Here is a 24,037-nt window from a genome sequence, read left to right on the forward strand (position 1 = left end):
GTGAGGCCCTGTGGATATGCAGATGTGTGTTATTTTGCTGGTATTAGGGCAGCTTTGCTAGAATAGAAAAAATTGGTTTTCATCTTAAGGACAGGGAGTGAGGGGGGGGGGGGGGGGGGGGGGGGGGACTAGCTGTCCCTGGTGGGTCTGTAACTAGATACAGAGACTGTTGCAAGCTAGGCTGGGCTCCCTGGTGTATGTGCTGATTGGACAGCCTGAAGGGAGCATGGGAAGCATCAGGAAGTGAACTAACTCACCATGGGAGCTATAGGGTAGAACCAGATGAGCCATTTGACTTCTTTTCTAACTCCCACTAAGGACAGATTGCTAGTGTGATCCAACCCCTATTACTGCAAATCAACCCCTTTCCCTTACACTGGTTTCATTAGGATGGCCAGCATGGTGCAGGCACACACACATACGCTCAAAAAAAAAAAAAAAAGGTTAGACACAGTAATTTTACAGGCAGGCAGGTACCAAGAAATCTGCATAATTAAGCAGTCACGGCTGCTAATAGGGAAGTTTATATGCTCGAGGATCAGGCAAGGGCAGCACATATGGATCTAGCATTGGATATTAAATCTGCAGCATGCAAAACTTACGCCTGGCCCTCTGAGAAAAATGATAATTATAGAAATAGGAATTGTGTTTACTGCTCTGTCTTGGGCAAAGGTCAGACGAGGAAGGAAAAAAAACTGGGTTTGTCTTTCATGGGAAAAAAAACTGTTATCCTTAATTAATGGGGATGGTTTCTACAATTGTGGATACACATCCAAACAAATAGACCATTTTGCTGTTGTGCAAAGTTGTTATTTAATTAACTTTATAGCTGCCAGGAAACTTTCGGGCACATTCCTGCAACTAATGGAGCAAATATGGGGGAATTTAGATGTACATAATAAATGTACATAAATATATAGTAGTCTCTATGTATAGAAACACCTCCAAAGAGAACACTTCGTCTAAGGGTGAAACTAACCTAGTAGTGAACTGGTGAAAATACTCTGGCTAAAGGAACAGGAATTTCTCTTAAAAGAACACCTTTTTTGCACCAGTAGCGATTAGTTCACAACAGATAATAGTACTATTTTGTAACCTGATAACTAATCATCATCACACTTAAATTAAAATGGTTTATTCAGTCTTTCCAGAACCACCGTCATATCATTGACTCGTTTTATATTCTTATTTATATTAGTGCACCTCATTGCTACAAAATGGCATGTAAACAAACGGCAAAATTCGCAGCTGTTTCTCTTGGTACAAAAAGTTGGAAATTGTTTGAGCTCTTGAAAAAAACCTGAATCAGATACAAGTCGCAGAGGAATTTGATATTTCCCATTCTGGTGAGTTGCTTCACCATTCTGTTAAATAATGTGCTTGTCTTCTATATTGTGCTGCATTTTGTAATGTGTAGGGGTGCTGTGTTAATTTTGTTTGACAGTTTATTAACATACACTTGCCTGTTGCTTTTCTTTTACTTATTCAGTTCATTTCATATTTGATTCACGTGCGCCATGACAAGTAATATTTATTTATTTATTGATTTATATTATGTCTGGCGGCTAACTCCATTTTAGGGAACACTTCGGCTATAAGAACAGTTCGCAGCCGAGCAGCACAGCACGCTGGGGTTGGCATCCCAACTCTTTCTTGGCATCCCACAGCCTGCCAGGAAGCAGAGTGCTGATACACAGGATTATTGGGTTACAAATATGAGTAAAGGCCTTAGGAAGCTGTCTGTAAAGTAAACCCATTTCTGATGGCCATCAGATATGGCAGCTAGCTTTGTGTAGTATCTTGACAGAACAGTGTTGTAGTACATTATAAACATGCAGTACAGGGATATGATACAGGCCATTATTATATTGCTGAAATCTGTTTAAGCTTTTATACAGGAGAAACTAGCAAGGGAGTGTCTTCCAGCAATACACGGCTATTATTCATTGGGACAGTCACATTTTAGAGAGTAACAGTAGACACATATGGGACAGAATAAAGGCGTGACTCAGTTTAAGTTGATCTATGATTCCTTTCAGTTGAACTAGGTCTACATGTGTGCATAATTCAGACTTTACTTTCTCAATGACCCCCATTAGAACAGCTGGCAAATACAGATGGAACCCTGTATTAAGACTACCAGGAGAACTAACAGAAGCCACAAACTCCCATGTGAGAAAAAAAGAGCCCAAATGGCAAGATGCAAAAGCTAACTACAAATTAAAAAGCAACATGTTAAAGCTATGGCCAAAGATAACAACGGTTAATCTACATTGCTGTGAGATGTGATAAGACTCAAATTTAGAAAGGGATGGATACTGCAGTAATTACTTTAGTAAATGTTGCAGTTATTACTTTAAAGTGTCATTTACAGTATACTACACACAAAATAAATTTTACACCACAAGAAATTACAACAGTAAATACTATAGTACAATTTGTTATACATTTGTGTAAGGGATGTTAAAAGCTGATCGTATTGTGCTGAGGGACATCTGGAGACCCTAGTGACCATTTTACATATATGATGATGAGAGCCTTAACAAGCCAGCCTGCACTAGTGAGCCATAATTGCATGACCGACTTGGAATGAAGAAGCACAGGACTACTCCACAGATATCCAAATTAAAACTAATGTGAGGTGGTCACAATTCTGCCACAGTACTTTTGGTTATTGTGTAGACTGGACGATACAGACCCCATCATATTATATTGTCAATCCTTAATTTAAAAAAAAAAGTCACACAACTGTTAACATCAGAATGACCTGACTTATCCTAAATATATGTGCTAATTACTCTGACAAAAAAAGATTTGCGTACCTGCAAAAATTAGCGAGATAAAATACTGTCATACCTATTCCCGACCAGGAGCAGTTAAATAGCCCGATATATACACTGCTGTGGAAAAGTCTTAGACATGTTGCATTTTTCTACTCTGGTGCATTGAGCATCAGCAATTTAATCAAAGCCTCCACTATTGTTTACTACTATTATAGCAACATTGACTTGCATAAAGAAGGAAAAACATTGAATGAAATAGCTTGCATCACTCGATTTTCAAGGTGTGGTATTCAAAGCATAATCAACCAGTACAGAGAAACATCATCTGTAATTGACAAACCCAGGACTGGAAGACCCAAAAAGTTGTCTAACAAGGATGAGCAATATTTGAAGATAATATTGTTAAGGAATAGAAAGAAGACAAGTGTTGAATTGACAACAGAACTGGCACTGGTGTTGTTGTCCATCCATCAACGTTTTTCTAAGAAATTAATTGTTACCCCAATAGACATTGAAAATGGATCTCAGAAGACGCAGGACAGTGTTTATTTATTCATGTCACTTATAGTATGTCTGTGTATAAATGCATAGCTTCAGTTGCATATATGCACTTTGTTATGTAGACAATATAAACCCATTTATTTTACATTTTTTTTAATACTTATTTACATTGTTTCAGTTGTACAGTTTTGTATGTACATGAAGTATCTGTAAGCACAAAAATGTATTTTCAAATATTTATTTCATTTTTGACCATTTTTTAAGTTGTGCTTTTTGTAATATGTCTGTATATAAACACATTTCTGTTCAAATGTCTGATTATTTACAATGTGATGGTTGTGTAAATGCTTTATATGATCCTGAATAAAACTACGACTTATATTCAATTTATTCGTCCCATCATTATAATACGAATGTTGTTTTTAATATGCCAGTCAAATTGACTGGTCATGGTTCTTCAGGTATGCTTATAAAATGTGGTCGTTCTAGTGTTAAGGCCAGTGTTGTATAACTATTTGTATTCATCGTATCATTTCATGAATGTCTTGTAGAAAAAAAATGAAAGGATGATGCAATGTGGGCTACTCCAGACCCAACATATTTGTTTTCTTTTTCTTTGTATGTAATACACAGTCTGCACTGTACTGTCAAGAAGGCATAAACCACAGCTTGTGTGATTCTGACAGAAGCACCTAAGTTAACATGTGAGCCAAGGGCCCATGAGTTTTTCCAATGAAAGACTTGAGTGGCTAAACTTGCAGAGCAATGCTGCTGAATAATTTTCCACTGTAATCCCTTTTCTCCCCAACTAGCTAGAAAGGCTCTGAACTGTATAGCATTTAAATATTTAATACAAGTTTGAATGAACTTGTTTTTGCTGGACTAGATACTGATGGTACATATATTAAAAATTGAACATGCTCAAAGCATCATTATAATACAGTGTTGTAGCCTTACAAATATTTTATCATTTTGCAGAAGATGGCAATTAAAATTAAGCAGAAAAAAAGCCTGGGCTACTGCCATAGTTCATAATATTATTGATGGGTAATTTAAGTTGCATTCATGATCTCCTGTACCTTTGGGGGGTCCAAACTCCAGTCTCAGTGTGAATCAAAGCAGCTCAGATGTATGACAAGAGACGTTTTACAGCTACCAGTGTTGTTTCCAAGTTTTTGTTTGCCATAGGCAGTTGATCAAAAGTGAAATATGGTGCTCTGCGTCAAGGTTTTGTATATACAGTACCAGTCAAAAGTTTGAGTACACCTGCTTGAAAACAGGCTTTTCATGATTATCTAAGCTTTTAACTGTATAAACTTGTCTAGAAACACTTAATATTTAATTACATGATACATGTACTTTTATAAGCTGATAATCATAAGTGAATTGCATTCAAAAATTAAATTTTTAAATAAAAATGTAAATCTTGTCAATTACAATGAAATGGTCACCAAAATCAAGGGGATTTCAGTCTGAAGCCCAAGTCAGTTAAAATTCTGAAATGTATATAGCACGGTGTTAGAACACTGGCCTAAGTATAAAAGTGTCTTTGTTAGATGTTCTCTGAGTTAACTAGCATGTTACCTAATTAATCTTTTGTCACCAATTATTGTTAACAGGTGAGGGTCCATGATTACTATAAATATAGGTAGCATAGGCACAAGTTTGTCATTCCTGAATGTAAGGGAGCAGAAAATGGCAAAATACCCTCAGTTAAGCAAAGAAAAAAGACTGTAATTACTTTAAGAAATGAAGGTCTATCTTTAAGACAAATTGCAAGAACTTTGCAAGTGTCTGTAACTGCTGTGGCCAAGACCATCAAACGATTTGAAGAAACTGGCACACATGAGGACCGTACAAGGTCATGCAGGCCAAAGGTGACCTCAGAATCAGAGAACAAGTTAATACGAGTCACAAGTCTGCGAAACCGGCAATTAACTGCCCCTGAAATACAAGCTCAGCTAAATGCTACTAGAAGTACAGATGTTTCAGCATCAACTGTTCAGAGGAAATTGCATGACGCTGGCCTAACTGGAAGAATTGCTGCAAAGAAACCATTGTTAAGAGTGCAGAATAAGAGGAAGAGACTTGCCTGGGGCCAAAAAACACAGAAACTGGATGTTTGAGGAGTGGAAGTCATTCTTATGGACCGATGAGTCAAAATTTGAAATATTTGGGTACAACCGCCGAGAATTTGTAAGTCGCAGAGAGAGTGAGCGCATGAGTTCTGCATGTGTGGTTCCAACTGTCAAGCATGGAGGAGGCAGCGTCATGGTCTGGGGTTGCTTTGCTAGTGACAGAGTTGGGGATCTTTACCAAGTCCATGGCAAGCTCAACCAGCATGGCTATCATAGCATACTTCAGAGGCATGCCATTCCATCAGGATTACGGCTAGTTGGGCAGTCCTTCATTCTTCAGCAAGATAATGACCTGAAATACACCTCAAAGTTGTGCAAGAACTATCTGGCGAAGAAAGAAAGTGAAGGACAACTCAATCTAATGACCTGGCCTGCCCAGTCTCCAGACCTCAATCCCATAGAACTTGTATGGGACTACCTGGACAGAAGAGTCAAATCAAAGCTACCCACAAGTGCCTTACATCTCTGGGAATTGCTGCAGAAGAGCTGGGAAAACATGTCGGGTGATTTCCTGCTGAAACTTTCTAACCGAATGCCTCGTGTTTGTGAGGCTGTTATTAAGGCAAAGGGTGGCTGTTTTGAGGAATCCAAGATTTAGAGACAATTTTCAATTTTCTTGAACATTGGTTTGATACTCCTTATGTTTTGTTTTGTATATTGTAACATGTGTTTTCATTTTCAAGTATTTACAGAAACGTATACAATGTAAAACATTGTCAATTATGAAAAAAAACCTAGTTTCCAGCAACTGTACTCAAACTTTTGACTGGTACTGTGTGTGTGTGTGTGTGTGTGTGTGTGTGTGTGTATATATATATATATATATATATATATATATATATATATATATATATATATACACACACACAGTGCCTTGCAAAAGTATTCAGACCCCTGACCAATTCTCTCATATTACTGAATTACAAATGGTACATTGAAATTTCATTCTGTTTGATATTTTATTTTTAAACACTGAAACTCAGAATCAATTATTGTAAGGTGACATTGGTTTTATGTTGGGAAATATTTTTAAGAAAAATAAAAAACTGAAATATCTTGCTTGCATAAGTATTCAACCCCTGTGCTGTGGAAGCTCCCAGTTTGCACCGATGAAAGAAATTGCCCTAACGAGGACACAGTTACCTTACCATTGGCCTCCACCTGTGAACCATTAAAGTTGCTGTTACATTTTCTGGATAAAAACCCCACTGTTGAAGGATCATTGGTAAGGCTGTGAATCTGAAGGAAAATGAAGACCAAAGAGCATTATACAGAAGTTAGAGATAAAGTAATACAAATGCATAGATTAGGGAAAGGGTACAAAATAATATCCAAGTGTTTGGATATCCCAGTGAGCACAGTTGGATCAATAATCAGGAAGTGGAAGCTGCATCACACCACCCAGGCACTGCCAAGAAAAGGCCATCCCTCAAAACTCAGCGCTCAAACAAGAAGGAGACTTGTGAGAGAAGCCACAGAGAGGCAAACAATCACTTTGAAGGAGCTACAGAGTTCAATGGCTGGGAGTGGAGTAATGGTGCACCAGTCAATCATATCAAGAGTTCTGCATAACACTGGCCTGTATGGGAGGGTGGCAAGAAAGAAGCCGCTATTCAAGAAGTACCATCTGAAAGCACGTCTGGAGTTTGCCAGAAATTATGAGAGTTACCCAGCTGCGATGTGAGAAAAGGTTTTGTGGTCAGATAAGACCAAGATAGAGCTTTTTGGCCAAGACTCAAAGCGCTATATGTGGCGCAAACCTAACACTGTCCATGCCTCAAGACACACCATCCCTACAGTGAAGTATGGTGGTGGCAGCGTCATGCTGTGGGGATGCTTCTCATCAGCAGGGACTGGACATTTTGTTACAATTGAAGGAAGAGTGGATGGAGCAAAATACAGGAAAATACTACAGGAGAATCTGCTTCAGTCCGCTAAAAAACTGAAGCTGGGGAGGAAATTCACCTTTCAGCAGGACAATGATCCCAAGCACAAGGCCAAAGCAACATTGGAGTGGCTCAAGAACAAAAAAGTGAATGTCCTACAGTGGCCCAGTCAAAGTCCTGATCTCAATCCTATTGAGAATCTGTGGCACTATTTGAAAATTGCAGTCCACAAGCGTCGTCCAACAAACCAGAACAACCTGGAGCAAATCTGCCAAGAATGGGCCAAAATCACTCCGACACTGTGTTCAAAGCTGGTACATACTTACCCCAAAAGACTTAAAGCTGTTATTGCAGGAAAAGGTGACTCTACCAAATATTAATGTGTAGGGGTTGAATACTTATGCAAGCAAGCTATTTCAGTTTTTTTATTTTTCTTAAAAATATTTCCCAACATAAAACCTATGTCACCTTACAATAATTGATTTTGAGTTTAAGTGTTTTAAAATAAAATATTGAACAGAACGAAATTTCAATGTACCATTTGTAATTCAGTAATATGAGAGAATTGGTCAGGGGTCTGAATACTTTTGCAAGGCACTGTATACATAACATTTGTCTTTAACCCCAGGCAAGCTAAAAGGGCAGCATGCTTGAGCTTTCGTTCATATGAAGGGGAAGCTTATGCTAGTTTATCTCTCTCTCTCTGTCTCTTCACCAGTGAGACAATCCACCCTCCAGCCTCACCCTGTGGCTGCCAACTGCCAGGCTTGATAAATTAAGGAATGTTGGCAGGAACGACAGCATGGGCATAGCTGGAGCCTGTCACAGTGGGGGAGGGAGTGAGAGGGAGGTAACATGGGCTTTGTAACAGACATGATAAAGTAAAACCTGTCAATGCAGGAATGTGGAGGTATTATGTATGGCTCACGTGTGATGGTCATCTTAAAGCGTGACCAGGTAATTGTGCAGACGCAGGACAGACATTTTAAAGTTTTTAAGATCTGTGCTTTTTAGTTACTGTAAGCTAGTAGTAGTAGTAACTGTTGTTTTTTCTCATTCTTTTTTAGTTGGACAAGACTATTGACCTTTGTGCTTCAATCCTCTTAGCTGTAGAATAACACGCAGAGTCAAAGCTGAGCTGTCCTTGGAATGTATTTTCTAAGTAATAGCTACAAACCAAAGAACAAACAAGTAAAGAGCAGGGCTAGGGCTTTTCACATTAATCACATTCCATTCACTTTTGGAAAAGGCAACAGTAACTATTTGTCAAGTCTGGGTGCAAATTGTGTCATTAGTATATTCATTTTCTCAGTAACTTTTAAGTAAATTTCACAATGTTTTTGTTAAATGTACAGATAAATTTGTGACAACACGGTTAAAAGTGGACATTTACATATGTATATATATATATATATATATATAGATATATATATATAATATATATATATATATATACTATATTTTTTTCTCCTTTCAATAAATAGGAATTCATTAAACAATGGAGGAAACACTGAAAATAAGGCACTCGATGCCCAAGTAATACTGAAGAAAAGTTTTTGTTTTTAACATTAAAATATACTGTAGTTATACTGCAGTTAGGTGCAATACATTTCAGTTTTCTGTAATATAAAAACTGTTGACAAATGTAACGCTTTAGTGAAACTGTAGTCTAACTACTGTTCTGTGGATTAGGCTAATTTACAGTACTTTCATAGCACTTTAAATGGAGTTGGTTTTCACAAGGGAAGACCCCGAGGCATTTGCTTTCTTTGCCTAATGAAAGTGTGACCGGAAACAAATCCCTTTGTCCTACCACCACCAGAAATTCTCTCAGCCTGTTTATTCCTAAACCATTCATGGTGACTTAGCAGCATTCTGCAATGCGTCTCAATGGGTTTACTCTGCTGGCACTGTCGTTCGGCTCTTCGTTGGAAGCCATGCTGCTGAGTGCCAACCTTTTTCCCCTGGCAATACATATTTTTAATCAAGTAGGATTTACTAGCACACAAACAATGCACTCGCACAAACAAAAACACAGTACACAAATGTCCACTCCTGTAAGTCACCTTGGATAAAGGCGTCTGCCAAATATATAAAAAAAAAAAATAATAATTAAAAAAAATAATTAGTATTAAATACTGGGATCAAGCTCACCTCCCAATTTGAAGCTTGCCGATTAAGTAAGTCTAATATTAAGGTTTCTACTTCTGCTTTCTTTTCACTGAAATAGTTTGCTCAGTGAAAATCAAAATCAAAATACAGTACTTTAAAAAAGCCTTTTTTTCTTTTACTGTGGACCGTTTTTTTCTACTATTACTGTGGGCTCCTGACAGCTTGAGAGTGCTTGCTCTTATACCAGAACTCCTATCAACACAGAAGGTTACCGATAAAAAACTGCTGCTGCTTGCTTGTTCTTTGATGCTTCTGCAGTGATAGACGTGCCAAGTGAAACCGTTTGACATATTGTAATCAATAGAGTTGTCAACTTTGACTTGTTTGATTTTTTTTCCCCTTTCACCATGAAGTCTTTCCACTGGTTTTCAAAGAAGCAGGGAGCACATACAGTATCAAACCTTTCAAACATTACTTCTCCTTGAATTTTTTTTTAGTAAGTTACAAATCTTTGAAAATCAGCACAAGTAGCTAGTCTGCAAAATCTAGGTGGGAGCACTTATGTCTTTTATTGTAACATCCCAATTTGTGGCCTTATAATATATTAGGTTTCTGTATCCCTCTTTAATGTTCTGTTCTTTCAGTAATTGTTCTGTAAATCAGTAGGTAGCTGGATATGTTCAGTTGTCTGGTCTATCATTGTTTTTGTTTTTGTTTTTTCTCATTGTCATTCATTCAGCATATTAATAAAGTGTTTTTGTTTTTTTCTTAACAGAGGAAGGCTTGAACCACGAGTGTAAACTCTGTAACCAGACCTTTGACTCGCCAGCCAAACTGCAGTGCCATCTAATAGAACACAGCTTCGAAGGCATGGGGGGCACCTTCAAATGCCCTGTCTGCTTCACAGGTAGGTCTGCAAATATGCGTGTTTTCTTATAGTAAATGGGGAGCTTTATACAGAAAGCTTTAAGATGTGGCTTCACTTTTTTGTATTCTAACTTCCTGAACAAACATGTGATTGAAATTCAGTATTGGAATTTGATATGGAACAGTCTTTATATACCCTTCAGGGGAAAAAAAGTAATAAGTGCTGTACATGTTTGTGTACAGCACGTATATACCGATATTTATATACAGTCTATGCCACTTTATCGGGGTGCCTCTGGAGATGTAAAAAATACCCCGCATAAGTGGCTGTCCCAACTAAACAAGAGGAATTTGAAAGGACCTTAGTCCCGCTTATATTCATAATTCATGTGCAAGAGAGAAGTATTTTTTACTGTTTTTTTTTTTCTATTTCTAAATGAAAAGAAAAGTAATGAAATCACATCACATTTTGAATAAATGTTTAATACATCATTTAAAAGTCAATTTTTTTTTTTTTTTTTTTTTTTTTTTACTCCTAAACAAAATTATTATTATTTTTTTATTTCTAAATGAAATGAAAAAGAATGAAATCACATCTTATCACAAGGCGAGGCACCTGCGATGTTGACACGCCAACTTTCTTTGCCACAGCAGCCTGAGAAAACCGCAAGAGACTCCGGCTCCTTCAGGAGTTCACCTGTATTGACAAATTACTGATTATTGGGATTTTGGAGTTATATTAAATGAATAGTATGTTATTTTAGAGAGAGGGGACATGGTGTATGTTGAGAAAAATACACTTTTAGACACCGCATTCAATAATGAATAGAAATGTCATGTTCAAGGCCTGGGTATTTTATTATGGAAGACACTTTACAATATGGTTATTCATGTGAAAAAAAGGGTAATGGTTATGGTTTTATGATGTCAGTGTCAGAGCCAGTGCGCAGTGTTTTATGAATTAATAATTCATAAAACACTGCGGCATTGACTGTTTCTCCACATTGCACGTCATTAGGGCTAGCCTTGGTCCTCCAGAGGTCGGTAGCTCGCCAGCATCTGCTCTTGTGCCTGTGGGCGTATAGAGGCAATAGGTGGAGGACACCCACTAGCCTCCAGTGCTCCTGAGCTGCTGTGGGGAATAGCTGTAACTAGACATTCTAAATTGGGGGAGAAAACCTAAATAAAAAAATCATAGTTCAGTTTCTACATAATTATCCCCCATCTCAATGCATGTCCTTGGTGACAGGTGTAAACAGCAGTGGCGGTTCCTATACATGCTTAAGTCACCTCTTGTATCCATTTGTGATTAATTATGTATTTAACCATTGTTTTTAAATTTGCATCCCCTGGTTAATGCAGGGTCACGTGACCAAAAATAGTTTATGCTGTTGCCCAAAATACGATCAATAACGTTGATACACATTTAAAAGGAGAGTAATAATAAAGAAAATTAGATATTAACTGCAGTTTTCACTTTACAGCGGAAAGCTGTTCCTCTTAAGTTAAAAAAGTGACTTCCAGCAAGCAGTAAATTATAGCACACTGTGTGTCATTTCTTCATCCCTCGGGGCAAGTTTCCTCAACTGTAGGCCTCAATTCTAGTATTCCACTGTGATTTCCTTGGCTGCTGTCTGCTTAGCGACCAACGGTATGCCACAGCAGTGCGTGTCAAAACATCTGAGAGAAAAAAAAAATTCAACACAGGGTTAAAATAAATGAGAGAATGTGAGCAACCAGACAATAACAGGGATAGAAGTGCAAAAACTAGTCAGATACGGAGCTAGGGTTTCCCTTGAGGACCCCTGAAGGACAGAATGGGAGATTGTAATCTAAAAGCTCCTGTGGGACTGTGGACACTGAAGCCTGGTCAGGTATACATAATAAAGAGAACCTCGGCCAAACCTAACCTGATCTTGTGCACGGTGCAATACATTTTAAAGTCAAATACTGATGGGGATGTGGGGGGAAAAAAAGGACATCATATTTTGCAAAGGGAGGAAGCAGGCAGGCATAATGAGGTGAGAAAGATAGCAATACTGGGTGGTTAAGGTGACATACCCAGGGCAGCAGGGGTCTGGTTCCCTCCTGTTCACTTGTTGGCAATCACAATCTGCATTGTAAAAAGGTAATATTGAATGCTACTCTTTAATGTAAACACGTATACAATGAATAGTAATCTTCAAGGAATACATTTAAATCAGGCTATTATGGAATTGTTTTCATGTAAAAGCAATTTCTGTCAGTTCCATTTTCATCTTGGCTGGTAAACATCTCATTATTGTATTGTAAATATGTGCCTGCTAAATAGGACAGATAGTTTGCATACTACTCAATTTATAAACAATAAAAACTCCTGGGCCTATACTTATCCTTGTTGCGTGCGCAACTGTGTGTACGCACATTTGAACAGAAAGTATGTGATTTCTCAACACAGATGTTTGTGTGAGAATGAAGGAACTGCAAGATAAGATCAAACTCCTATTACATCAGCTAAAGATCCACTGGCAGCGCAGCGTGAAAAATAATAATATTCTCTTTAGGTTTATTATTTCAGAGTATTGCTGAAATTGCGATTATGTCACGTATCATTCTTTAATAAATTATTGTTGTTATATATACCAAATATTCTATTATTAATATTGCTATTATTATTTAGACAGTAGTATGATATAAATGTTGGTTACTATCACCATGATTATTACTTAATAAGCAGAAGCTCATGTTTTTGTGACTCCCTTGTTTCAGTTGTGCCCTGATAATAACAGATGACATTAAAATGGTACTGTAAGTCATCACAGGTGTGTAGGCCATGAAGAAATACATGTTTTCTTGTTTTTTTTTTTTATAAATTCACATACGATAATTCCATCAAACATCATTTGAAAATGGTTGTATAGGTCATGTATAGGTTATATCTGATGCATGTGTCTGTCTACTAAATTATGTGGCTTAATAACCAGGCTGAATCTACAATTCATTTCTTCTTCAAAACAGCAGTGTGGGAACTCGTGAGAAAACCGAACAGTGACAGATGTCTGCATTTACCATATATGTCTATACAGGGGCATTTCAAATACAGATTTCCACATGCGATCAACTGTAGTGACATTTGAGATTTATTAGCACCTATTACTTTATTACGCAAGATTGAAAAATCAGGATTTAATAATGAGTTTGACAATTCTAAGCTTTATATGTACAAAGAAATCAGGTCATTTATTCCCGTTTTTCATGGGTAAGACAATAAAGTGGTGTTTACATTTACATATAAGAAGAGTTGTTAGACTGACGTGTAAATGTATACAGTAACACCTGTTTCTTTAAATGTCCGATATGCAAATTCTCAATGCTTTGCTCCATTTCTGATGTCAAAATGAAATCTGAATTGGCATGGGACGACCACCTTGAAGTAGAAACACACAAGTGGCACAAATGACAGGCTTGTTGCTGATTTAAGCACTTCTGTTTTTGGGAGGGGAAATGTCTTCACAAGGGGTGGATGGTATGACGTCCTCGGAAACACACCAGAGTTCAGGAGCTATGCGGGCGCACACGGGGCCAAAGCTGTCCTGGGTCTTTGCTCAAGTGTAAATGGGTGGCTCAGATGATCTCAGAATCTTTTACTCTGATCAACTCTGAGCCAGCTTAGGTCCGAGTTGTGCGTGTAGATGCACTTTCAGTATAGAATTGCAATGACAGGCATACTTGTGCCTTTGCTCTTCAGATTAAAGGCTTGCATGTTGGTGCTTTTAGGGAAAGATAGTGATTTTTTGACTATTTTTATCCTTAGCCATAATGTTTTAAGCACATAAATAATAAGGAACATTTGCACTGGATTCAGCCAGGCACACTGTAGGCAGGAGTATTGCCATAGAGCTCCTGTAAAGCATAAACTGCATGACCTCCCCTGCCATTCAGTCCTGAGATGGATAACTGAACAATTGGGCATTTCTTTTGTGATCTAGACTGCTGTCCACTGAAGGCTTATTTGACATCATTAAAATCATTTCACTTGTTTCTTTTTGGGAAGTGGTATGTTTACATGGTATAATTAAACAATAACTACAGGACGCATCGATTGCACAAGGAGATAGCATTATTAAGAGTGGAAGTAGGGAGGCACAAACTCTAGTTACAACCACTGTATGGCAGGTGCTTGGATCTTGTCTTAGTTATGTTCCACTGCTCTTGTTCATTCGGCAACAGGTTGCTATAAAATGCTGTCAGTTGAGAGCTTTTTTTTGCATAGCAGAAGCAGACAGTACATTGTATATCTCAGAATATCCTTGTGAAAGTCTATAGCAGAGTTCCACTTGTCATGTAATAAATGGTATGATATATTCTACAGTGTCATTTTAGGGTCAAGGTATCATTTTTGAGAAGGTTTGATAGAGATACAATGACAGTTGCTGGTAGGGCATAAGTATAGAAACAGAGTGTGATATATGTGTTTAACATTAAAAAAGAACAATTTAACAGGAAAAAAACTAAATAATAGTAAAAAAAAACCAACATTAATAAACTGAGAAAGAAAGAGAAACAGTGACACTTAATTACTTTAGAAGAGAATAGAAGGTAGTCTCAGTTGGTCAATATGGGCTAAAAGGGGTTGTCATGGTGTGAACTTTATCTTTTCCAGTTTATGAAAATGCATAAGATTCCTGATCCAGTGAACATGTGTGAGGGGTGGGCTTGCTTGGGTAAGATCAATGGGCACTGGCCTCTGTTCTCAGTTTTAATGATTCCATTCATTCCCCCTCCCTAGCCACTCTCTCTTCTCTCTTTCGCTGGGTCATATTCACAAAGCAGTTACTACCATGCTAATTTAACACCATTTAAAAAACAAAACAAAACATTTTTTTTGATTAAAAACATTCAAGTAAAAAAAAAAGGGTAATTTAAAAGCTCCCATGTGTCCTTCCTTGGTTGTTTCTTGACAGTCCTGTTTCACCAGCAGTTTGTTATTTATTTTACAGAAACTTGGCACAAATTTAGATTTGAGAATATGTCCCTCTGTCTTGAGAAACAATTTCCAGTATGAGGGAGTTGCTTCGCAAGTGCTTGTATTTTGTACACCAGGGGTCTCCATCCCTGGTTCTGTAGAGCTGCAGGGTCTTCTGGTTTTTATTTCAGCCAAGCTCTCAATTACTTAAATGCACCAATTATTGGCTTTATCAGTCAAGATTAACAGGTATTCCAGATCTTTAGCCATTGATGATGTAAAGGCACCTAGAAAACCTGCAGAATTCGGGCTCTCCAGGACCAGGGTTGGAGATCTCTGCTGTACACTCTATCCAGGGATCCTGTGCCTGCATTAAGATAATACCTGTTAGATTGCTTAATAAATTGACAGACTAGCAGTGCTTCAAGTTTATGGTCCAAGTCATGCCAGGCACTATGCTGGGCAATGAGAGAATTGAAAGCCCCTTGAAAAATGACATAAGTGACTGTTGTACTCAGAGTAGGCTTGACAGGCGTCAGGTGTAGGGGAGCCTGCAGCTATGACAGCCTGCCTTTTCCAGTAGGAGTTGCTACAAGGGTTGTCTGAAAATTGGGATTGGGGATGTGAAGGATAAAACAAACAAACTGAGAAAAGGTTTTGTCAGTGATGAAAGGTATTGTTTTAAGTAGTATCACCGTTCTGAGCCACCTGTTTCCTAACAAACAAAAAAAAAAACTAAAACAAATACAAAATTTGAAAACCTACAAATGTGCGTATGAATTAGAGTCTCTCAATATAAATGTACTGTATTTGTATCTCATGGGTGCCTGTGTGGCTTCATCACAAGTGATTAAAGTAAGTAAACCAAAAGTAAGATTATTGTAATACTTTGTTCAAGATTAGTGCTAACCAACAGGAGCTGCAAACCAGCCAATACTTTATTAACATTTTACATAATTTTAAAGAAACCTGAAACCTGCTGCTTTTACTCCACCTACAGTATATATGAGTTATACTTAACATAGTGATATTTATTACTAGCTGATTGTATAACTAAGTTATTTTTTAGTATGTCAGTATGAATTCCACAATTGCAACTGCTTTCTATCTACAGCATTATTGGAAAACCTTTGTATATTTCAGAACTAGAAATGCATTGACTGTTCATAAGGGATTTTGATTGTTTATGGGTTTTTCCACCTCAGTACCATTTAAGAACAAACTCAAGAGACCATGGCATACTTTTTTCACAGATGGCTTTATATTCTGTAGAGAGCAGCACTTGCCCCCTGCCCGTCTCCCTTTCTCTTGGTAACACAGGGCACTTTCGAGGCTATTTCCTTCTTCCAGTGGGGACTGCAAAAGAACAGGATGCCTGACTGCATTATTGTCTATCGTCTACATAGGAAATCAGTCTTGTGCCATTTGTTCCGACATCTTTGTATTACCAAATTAGTAGCCCACCAATCTGCTAGTGCCCAGTTGATCTTGGGAATTTAAAACACGTTCTGTGAAATTAGGCTTAAAGCTTCATTTCATAATCTAGAGACGCAGAGCATTAATTATGTATGTTATAGACTGATGATTTAATGCAATAAAAAAAGAGGAAGATACGAAAATACGAAAGTAGAATTTAGCAAGTAAGCTAAAAAATTATTTGAAAATCACAAAGAATGCATCAGATTAATGAGTTATGTTTGTGTGATAGGTAGGTAGGGAATTGATTGCCAGAAAGGTAGTGCCACAATAGTGTGCCAAAAAGGTGGACTTATGTTTCCTATTATGTAAAGAATGCCCATGAAAAAAATTTGAGGCATGTTATAGTGCATGACACCCAAGGAGAAATCAGCTTTAAGATATTGACCCTTTTCAGTGATGTGCGTAATAATTAAGGAATGCAGCTCTAGGATTATTCTCAAGTTACAGATTCTTAATGGCTTGTCATTTTTTTCATTAGGTTGGTGTCAAAGACGTCGCCCCATAATCAGCTCGCGTTTGCCAGATAGATTGATATTGTAGACATAAAGGTTTTTTTTCAGGTCGAAGTGCACCAGGCATCCATCAGAAGTCTTTGCTGCCAAGCCGACACTGCATGTGGCATAGATAATTTAATTATTAATAGTATGTCTCCCAGGTAAACTGTTACACAGTCTTAGGGCCTTGTTTTGTAGTCATTAAAATTGGAACATGTTTATATTATTGAAACTCTTGCATTCAGTACCCAATGAGACTTTACCCATAGTGTGTGTTCTTATTCCGTTTAGTGCCCAAATGTAGCCATGGGGAAAGGTTTTAAGTAATAAGAAATTTAAATGAAACCATAAATACTAACTTTACCAAAGTATCAATGCCTAAGAGGCTTGGTGTTTTAAACAGCAGTCCTTAAGCATATGGGTCTATGGGTCTTGGATAACACACAGCATGTTTGAAGTTCTCCTTGGAGGACACAGACAAACTTCCCAAGTTTACTAGTATGGGCTATTGCTTAATTAAATCAATGATATCAATGACGTTTACAGTTTTCATGAAGATATGTATGTTGTAAAAAGTATTTAAAATATAAACAGATGATAAATGTTTGCCAGTGGTTTGATGAGATTGTGCCTGTTGAACAAAGCAGATTCTGAAACAAGGTAACATGTGAAATGTTTCCCCTCTATGAAAGTAGATATTTGAAGACTTCAATGAAGGAATTAGACTGTGTTCACACTGGGTCCGTTTAGAGGGTTTGGTCTGCACTCGGTACTGATCGGTATGTTTGGTGTGAAGTGTGAACAACAAAGTCCGCTTGGGAAATGAACCGTACCAAGTCCACCTAAAAAGTTTGGTCCGCTTGCTAAAACTCAGTTGTGAACAACTGCAGAACCTTTTGCACATAGGAAACTAACTACACAAGGTAACCTGACGGAAGTAAACATTTTGCAAGTAGTTTAGTTCATATTCTGAGGAAGCAAGTAGCGCAAAAAATGAAATGTCTTGTGGAATTACATTAGGCTTACCAGACACCCTGAGAAAACTGGGATTGTTTTCAGCCTTCATTTGTTGTCCCTGTTGGAAATTGTCCTGGTTTTGGTTTTATATCACTTTTAAAAAATAAAATATAGAATCTTATGGATTATTTACTTAATCATTCTGATTATGTGTATACAACATGTTTAAATTGTAATAGCAAAACTATTTTTTTAATGTGGCTTTTTGTACATTTAACATGTTTTGACAGGTTATTATAGACTGTCATTTTAACTGAGTTGCTTTGACTTCAGTGAATTGAACAAAAAAGTCCCAGTTTTTCACTCTGTAAATCTGATCACCCTAAACTACATGGACAGTGTGAGTAACTGAAGCTCTGATTTGGTCAGACACCAAAATCCCAGGCAAACAACAAAAGTCACACAAATAGTGAAATATAGTCATTGTTTTGTGAAATTACTTTGGTTAATGGCTACAGTAGGATAATTGTGCAGTATTGTGTAACTGAATACTGTAGGCATTCAACAAATATATTAATTAAATTAGCAAAGTGCTCCCCCAGGTTCCATGCTTTCTTCCACAGCAGTATGATAGAATCGCAAACACTCTAAAACCAGAGCAATACATCAATAGCTACCATCTTTCAAGATACCAAGATGCCTTGTTCTATCCGGTTCACAGACCATGTAAGCTGCAAACTGCACTGTGAACACAACCGAACTTGGTCCTGAAAGAAATTTGAAACTTTAGCTTGCATCCAAACGAACTTGGCCCCTTTGCACATTGCTTCAAACGAAACGAACCAGACTGAGTCTGTTTGAATATAACCCAGTGAAATGTGTGTCTACCTCAGAATTTATGGTTGAGCAGTAAAAACTATGTACTGTATAGGTGGATGATTTTTGTGTTTATTTTTTGCTTTTTTGCTGCTGCATATTAGCTTCTGTAAGGTAGTGTAATTATCTAAACAGATCAATAAAATACTTTTTTGTATATGTAGTACCTTAACATATATACAGTGGTTTGCAGATATATTCACCCCCCTGCAAAGTTTTCACATTTTGTTGACATCTGAGCGTACTCCACAACACTTTTAAATTATACTTTACATGTAGAATCTACACAAACTACTACACATTGATAAAGTTAAAAAAAATGCATATATAATTTAAATAAGTTTTACAGGATTTACAGTTAAAAAACAGATTAATCTCCGTTGCATAAGTATTCAACCTCTTTGCTACTACAGCCCTAAATCAGCTCAGGTACAAATGGTTTGTTTGAAAGGTCACAAAATTAGTGAATTTGTTTCAGCCTGTGTGTACTCAAAGTGACTTAACTTGTAGATAATTTCCCTCCGGTATATAGACCTTCAAGCTGCAACTTACATAGCAACCATGAAGACCAAGAAGATTTCAAAACAAGTCAGGGATAAAGTGGTAGAGAGGCACAGAGCAGGAGAAGGGTACATGAAAATTTCAAAGGTGCTGATTATCCCTCTCAGCACAGTGAAGTCCATCATTAATCACATTATACTTAGAGGTATTTAACACAGAGGTATTTAGAACGTAGAAAACAGCAACCACTGTAGATATACTGTACAGGCACTTACAGAACATACAGGGTTATTAAATAAGTCTTTTGAGTTAGTATGCAATTACAAGACAATTCAAAAACAAACCTGAGATAATTGATACAGCCTGTCAATATTAGATTATAGTATATGGATTTTCTAAATGATTGTTAGCACTAAACTAAACAGAGACATTTATACGTTTAAAGGTGGCTGCCTTAATGACTAGTATAATGTTCTCTACTTTAGTTATAAATTGTTAACTTGATGGGTTGTGTAGTAACTCTTTTGTGTGGTTTCTTGGACATTGCTTTGTAGTATACTGAAGAAAAGACCATAACATTACATCTTGTTAATAACATTTCTAGCTGTACAGTTATTAGAAGAATAAGAACTCACTGCAAAGTGTTAGATCGCATTCATATTGACTGAATCATTTGTTCTTCCTATTCAGTCTAGACAGCAATGTGAAACTGAGAATATTTATTATAATATAGATTAAATAACCAAATATTTGATTTTTTCCTTTTTTTTAATAGGATATTACTAGACAAAACGCATACATAGGAAAATATAGATTTGTTACAGAACCTTTTGTTCACTGTTTGTCAAATAAAACATGTCTAACCTCAGTCTTTCCATGTTTGTTTTGTTTTTGTTTTGTTTTTGTTTTTTCCTGTTAGTCAGAGTTAGACCCCGTTCACACTTGCGATTTGAGGCGGCCTAGGGCCGGCCCAGATTTAGGCCCTCATTTCAGTGCGGTTCCAATGTGGTTAAGTAGCTCAGTAGACACTCCCATATTCCCACGTATGTGAAAGCTAATTAGAAAGCTGAATCTGTGCTAGGCAAGACGGCAGTGGATCAATATTGAATGGTAATTATTTCTACATCATACAACTTTAATTATAAAAAATAGAGGTGGGCACCAATATTGATATTTTGATATGATATCGGTCGATATTGATAATAATTTCTTTATCATGATATGGTGGGATTAAAACAAATTCATGCATGCTCGCAGAGACATACTTTTTATTGGTAATACTGCTAAAAATACAAACGCAGTATAATCAAGTTTATTTTAAATTAAGATATAACAAACATAATGCATACCATTCGCTGTCAGTCTCGTAGGCAAACAGCACACATAAAGCATTATTTAACCTTGTTATTCCATTGATTGACATTTTAATTTTTCCAAGAACCTGATTTAACAAATGTATTTAAAACATTCACTAGCTATGAGTCAAGAAAAACAACAACTCCATCACCAGTATGTTTCTTCTCCTTTTTCCTATCACCAGCCAATCCCTTACCAGAAACCATATCCTGTTTTCCAAAAATTCAACTAATTAAAAAACAGGATTATCTTTTTTAAGGGATGCACACCTAAAAACAAACTGGTTAAAGTATGTTAAATAATAACTTTCTTACGTTTAATGTGTGAGCAAAAGGGGGGTGGGGTGGCATCTTAAATACATATAAACATAGGCGCTGTGTATGTGCTGTGGTGTGAAGTGTAAATTGTAGTTATCAAATGTATTTGACAGAAATTAAAAGCCTTTGATCATTTAATGGATTTAAGTTTTTAATAATCAATTTTATTATAGTACTCACTGGAACCAGATTTTTGACATTTGGATCCAAATTGGGAACCGGGTACCCGTTTTCAGAGGTACTGGTCCGCGGTTATAGTACTGTTCTCATCCACAAATATTAAGATTGCTGATGCACCATGTGAGGGTGAGACCCTCACTGTAGTATTTCAATACCTGTTATTGTGATTATTATTGCTAATGTTAGTCTACTGGCGATAGAGCAGTGGTTTATTATGTATCATTCGTATTGCTGAGAAAAGTGTATTTGATATGTGACGGCTTATTGCTGTATTTAGATTAGGGTGATTCCCTTAACTAAGTAGTCATTTACATGTGGGACAAGGGTTTTGTTATAGCCATATGTTCAGTAATCTTCTAAGAGAAGGGGTAATGCTAATGTTCAGTCTTTACTGGTAATGGTTAGGGTCTAGAGAATAATAATAACAATGATAACTAGCGTTGCCAGCAACTTTACGGCTTCCAGTACCAGTACCAAACACTTTAGCAAATAGTGCAGAATGTCAGTAACCAGTACCAAACACTTTAGCAAATAGTGCAGAATGCATACTTGGGTTACTGTATGTGTACCATAGTAACCATGGCCCTATCTGCACTCTATAAGGAGTTATTAGCTAGTTTTACATTTGACCTGTAGGAAAGGTCAGCAGTCACAGGCAGTGACATTTTTTAATAGAGCATACATGGGTGTGGCAATGTTGCCCGCCCCTGTGTGTATTTCGGGGTTATATGTTGCATGTTTTGTGTTAATGTTGGTGTATAGTCATTGGTACACGGGACATAAATGGGTCTGTCGAACACGAGTTGTTTAAAATGTATATTTGTATTTAGGCATGAGGATTGCACAGCACTTCACGTGCAGGTAAAATATAATAATATGCAAGCACTGGGAATTGCACTTTATTAATTCACATGCAGTTGTATGGCGACTCCAGTTGAATGATTGATTAGCAATCGAGTCTCGGTACAGCTGCATAAAAGTTTGTGATTATGACGTCTGTACCGTGTGATTATGATGTCATGCAGCATGGCCGCCATACCACACAACCTACCAGCTTCTTACGAACACCATTTAATTTTGGACTATCCCTCAACAAGTAATCCAATATGGCAGCCAAACCATGTGACCTACAACATATGTTAAATTAACATTTACCAAGTTCCCATAAGCATCTACTGTCCTACCGAATTTCGTCAGTTTTCAAGCAATTTTTGGTGGGAAGAAGAAGAAGAAGAAGAAGAAAAATCCCAGCAATAACACTATGGTCATGGAAGCCTAATAATAATGAGTAAACGATAGAATAGTTTAATGATTGTGTTTGTAAACAAAGACGGTATTCATGCAGGTTAAACAAATAAGTATAAATGAGAAGAAACATGTGTAATGTATTTAAGATTATTTAGTGCTGTGTCTTTCTTTAGGAGGGAGCAGTAGTACTATTAGGTGGTCAGTTGTGAGTTTGTTTTGTGAATGTCAGTCATCGTGTACAACCTAATAGTTATTTGCAATCTGCGTGAAGTATTCATTACGAAAATAAATATTTATACCAGTCAGCACTAGCAAGTTGCTGGTTCCTACGTTCTAAATACCTCTGTGTTCTTATAAGAATAATGTGATTGTGGGTGGGGGTAAGCTTGGACCATCACACCATAACACTAAGCCAAAATAGTCCTTGTTTTTTTTTTTTTTTTTTTTTTTTTTTTTGAATATACACTGGTTTGCAGAAGTATTCACCCCGTACCAATAATGTCACATTTTGTTGAATTGCAAATAATGTATGCAGTTTTTCAAACAAACTTTTTTTATTCAAAGCTGTAGTGGTTAAACTGAACACTGTTATATGAGGAGGAGGTTAAATGTCAGCAAAACTTGCAAAGAACATGTACAAAATGAAATTGACTGGTTGCATACGTATTCAGCCCCTTAAGTCAGTACTTGGTAGAAGCAGCTTTTGCAGCAATTACCCCTGTGAGTCTTTTTGGATAGATCTCTACTAGCTTTGCACAGTAGGATGGTGAAGTTTTTGCCCATTCTTCATGGGAATATTGCTCCAATTCTGATAAGTTTGTTGGGGATCGTTGATGGACTTCAATCTTCAAGTCTCGCCATAAAGTTTTGATTGGATTCAAGTCAGGACTTTGACTGGGCCACTCAAGAACAATAATTCCCTTCTTATTCAACCACTCCAGTATGGCTTTGACTTTGTGCTTCAGGACATTGTTCTACTAAAATGTGAATTTAATCCTCAGTTTCAGAGTCGTGGCTGACTCAAACAGGTTTTCTTCAAGGATTCGCATGTACTTTGCACCATCCATTCCCCCCTCTATCCTGACAAGCTTCCCAGACTGTGCTGAAGTGAAGTATCATCATAACATGACGCTGCCACCACCATGCTTGACAGTTGGGATGGTGTTGACTGGGTGATGTGCAGTGTTGGGCTTGCGCCAGACGTAACACTTGGAATTTAGACCGAAAAGTTGCATTTTTGTCTCGTCTGACCACAAAACCTTTTTTGACATGTCTGCATTTCATCTTCATGCTTTTTCGCAAAGTCCATACATGCTTTAAGATGAGGCTTTTTGAGTAATGACTTCTTTCTTGCCACCCATCCATACATGCCAGCTTTATGTAGGGACTGGCTTATT

At 37.2% G+C, this 24,037-nt stretch overlaps 1 protein-coding gene across 5 annotated transcripts in view; it reads left to right on the forward strand.

Moving 5' to 3' along the window:
- Positions 1 to 24,037, forward strand: part of LOC121314439 (zinc finger protein 521-like) — a 186,140-nt gene that overhangs the window by 140,987 nt on the left and 21,116 nt on the right. For all 5 annotated transcript variants that reach the window (XM_041247715.1, XM_041247718.1, XM_041247717.1 and 2 more), the window contains one exon: positions 10,196 to 10,327. In XM_041247715.1, the coding sequence (XP_041103649.1) occupies positions 10,196 to 10,327 (132 nt within the window). The remainder of the gene's footprint in view (positions 1 to 10,195; positions 10,328 to 24,037) is intronic.

The sequence above is a fragment of the Polyodon spathula genome, chromosome 4 (genome assembly GCF_017654505.1).
Source record: "Polyodon spathula isolate WHYD16114869_AA chromosome 4, ASM1765450v1, whole genome shotgun sequence".
In the NCBI taxonomy this organism is placed as follows: Eukaryota; Metazoa; Chordata; class Actinopteri; order Acipenseriformes; family Polyodontidae; genus Polyodon; species Polyodon spathula.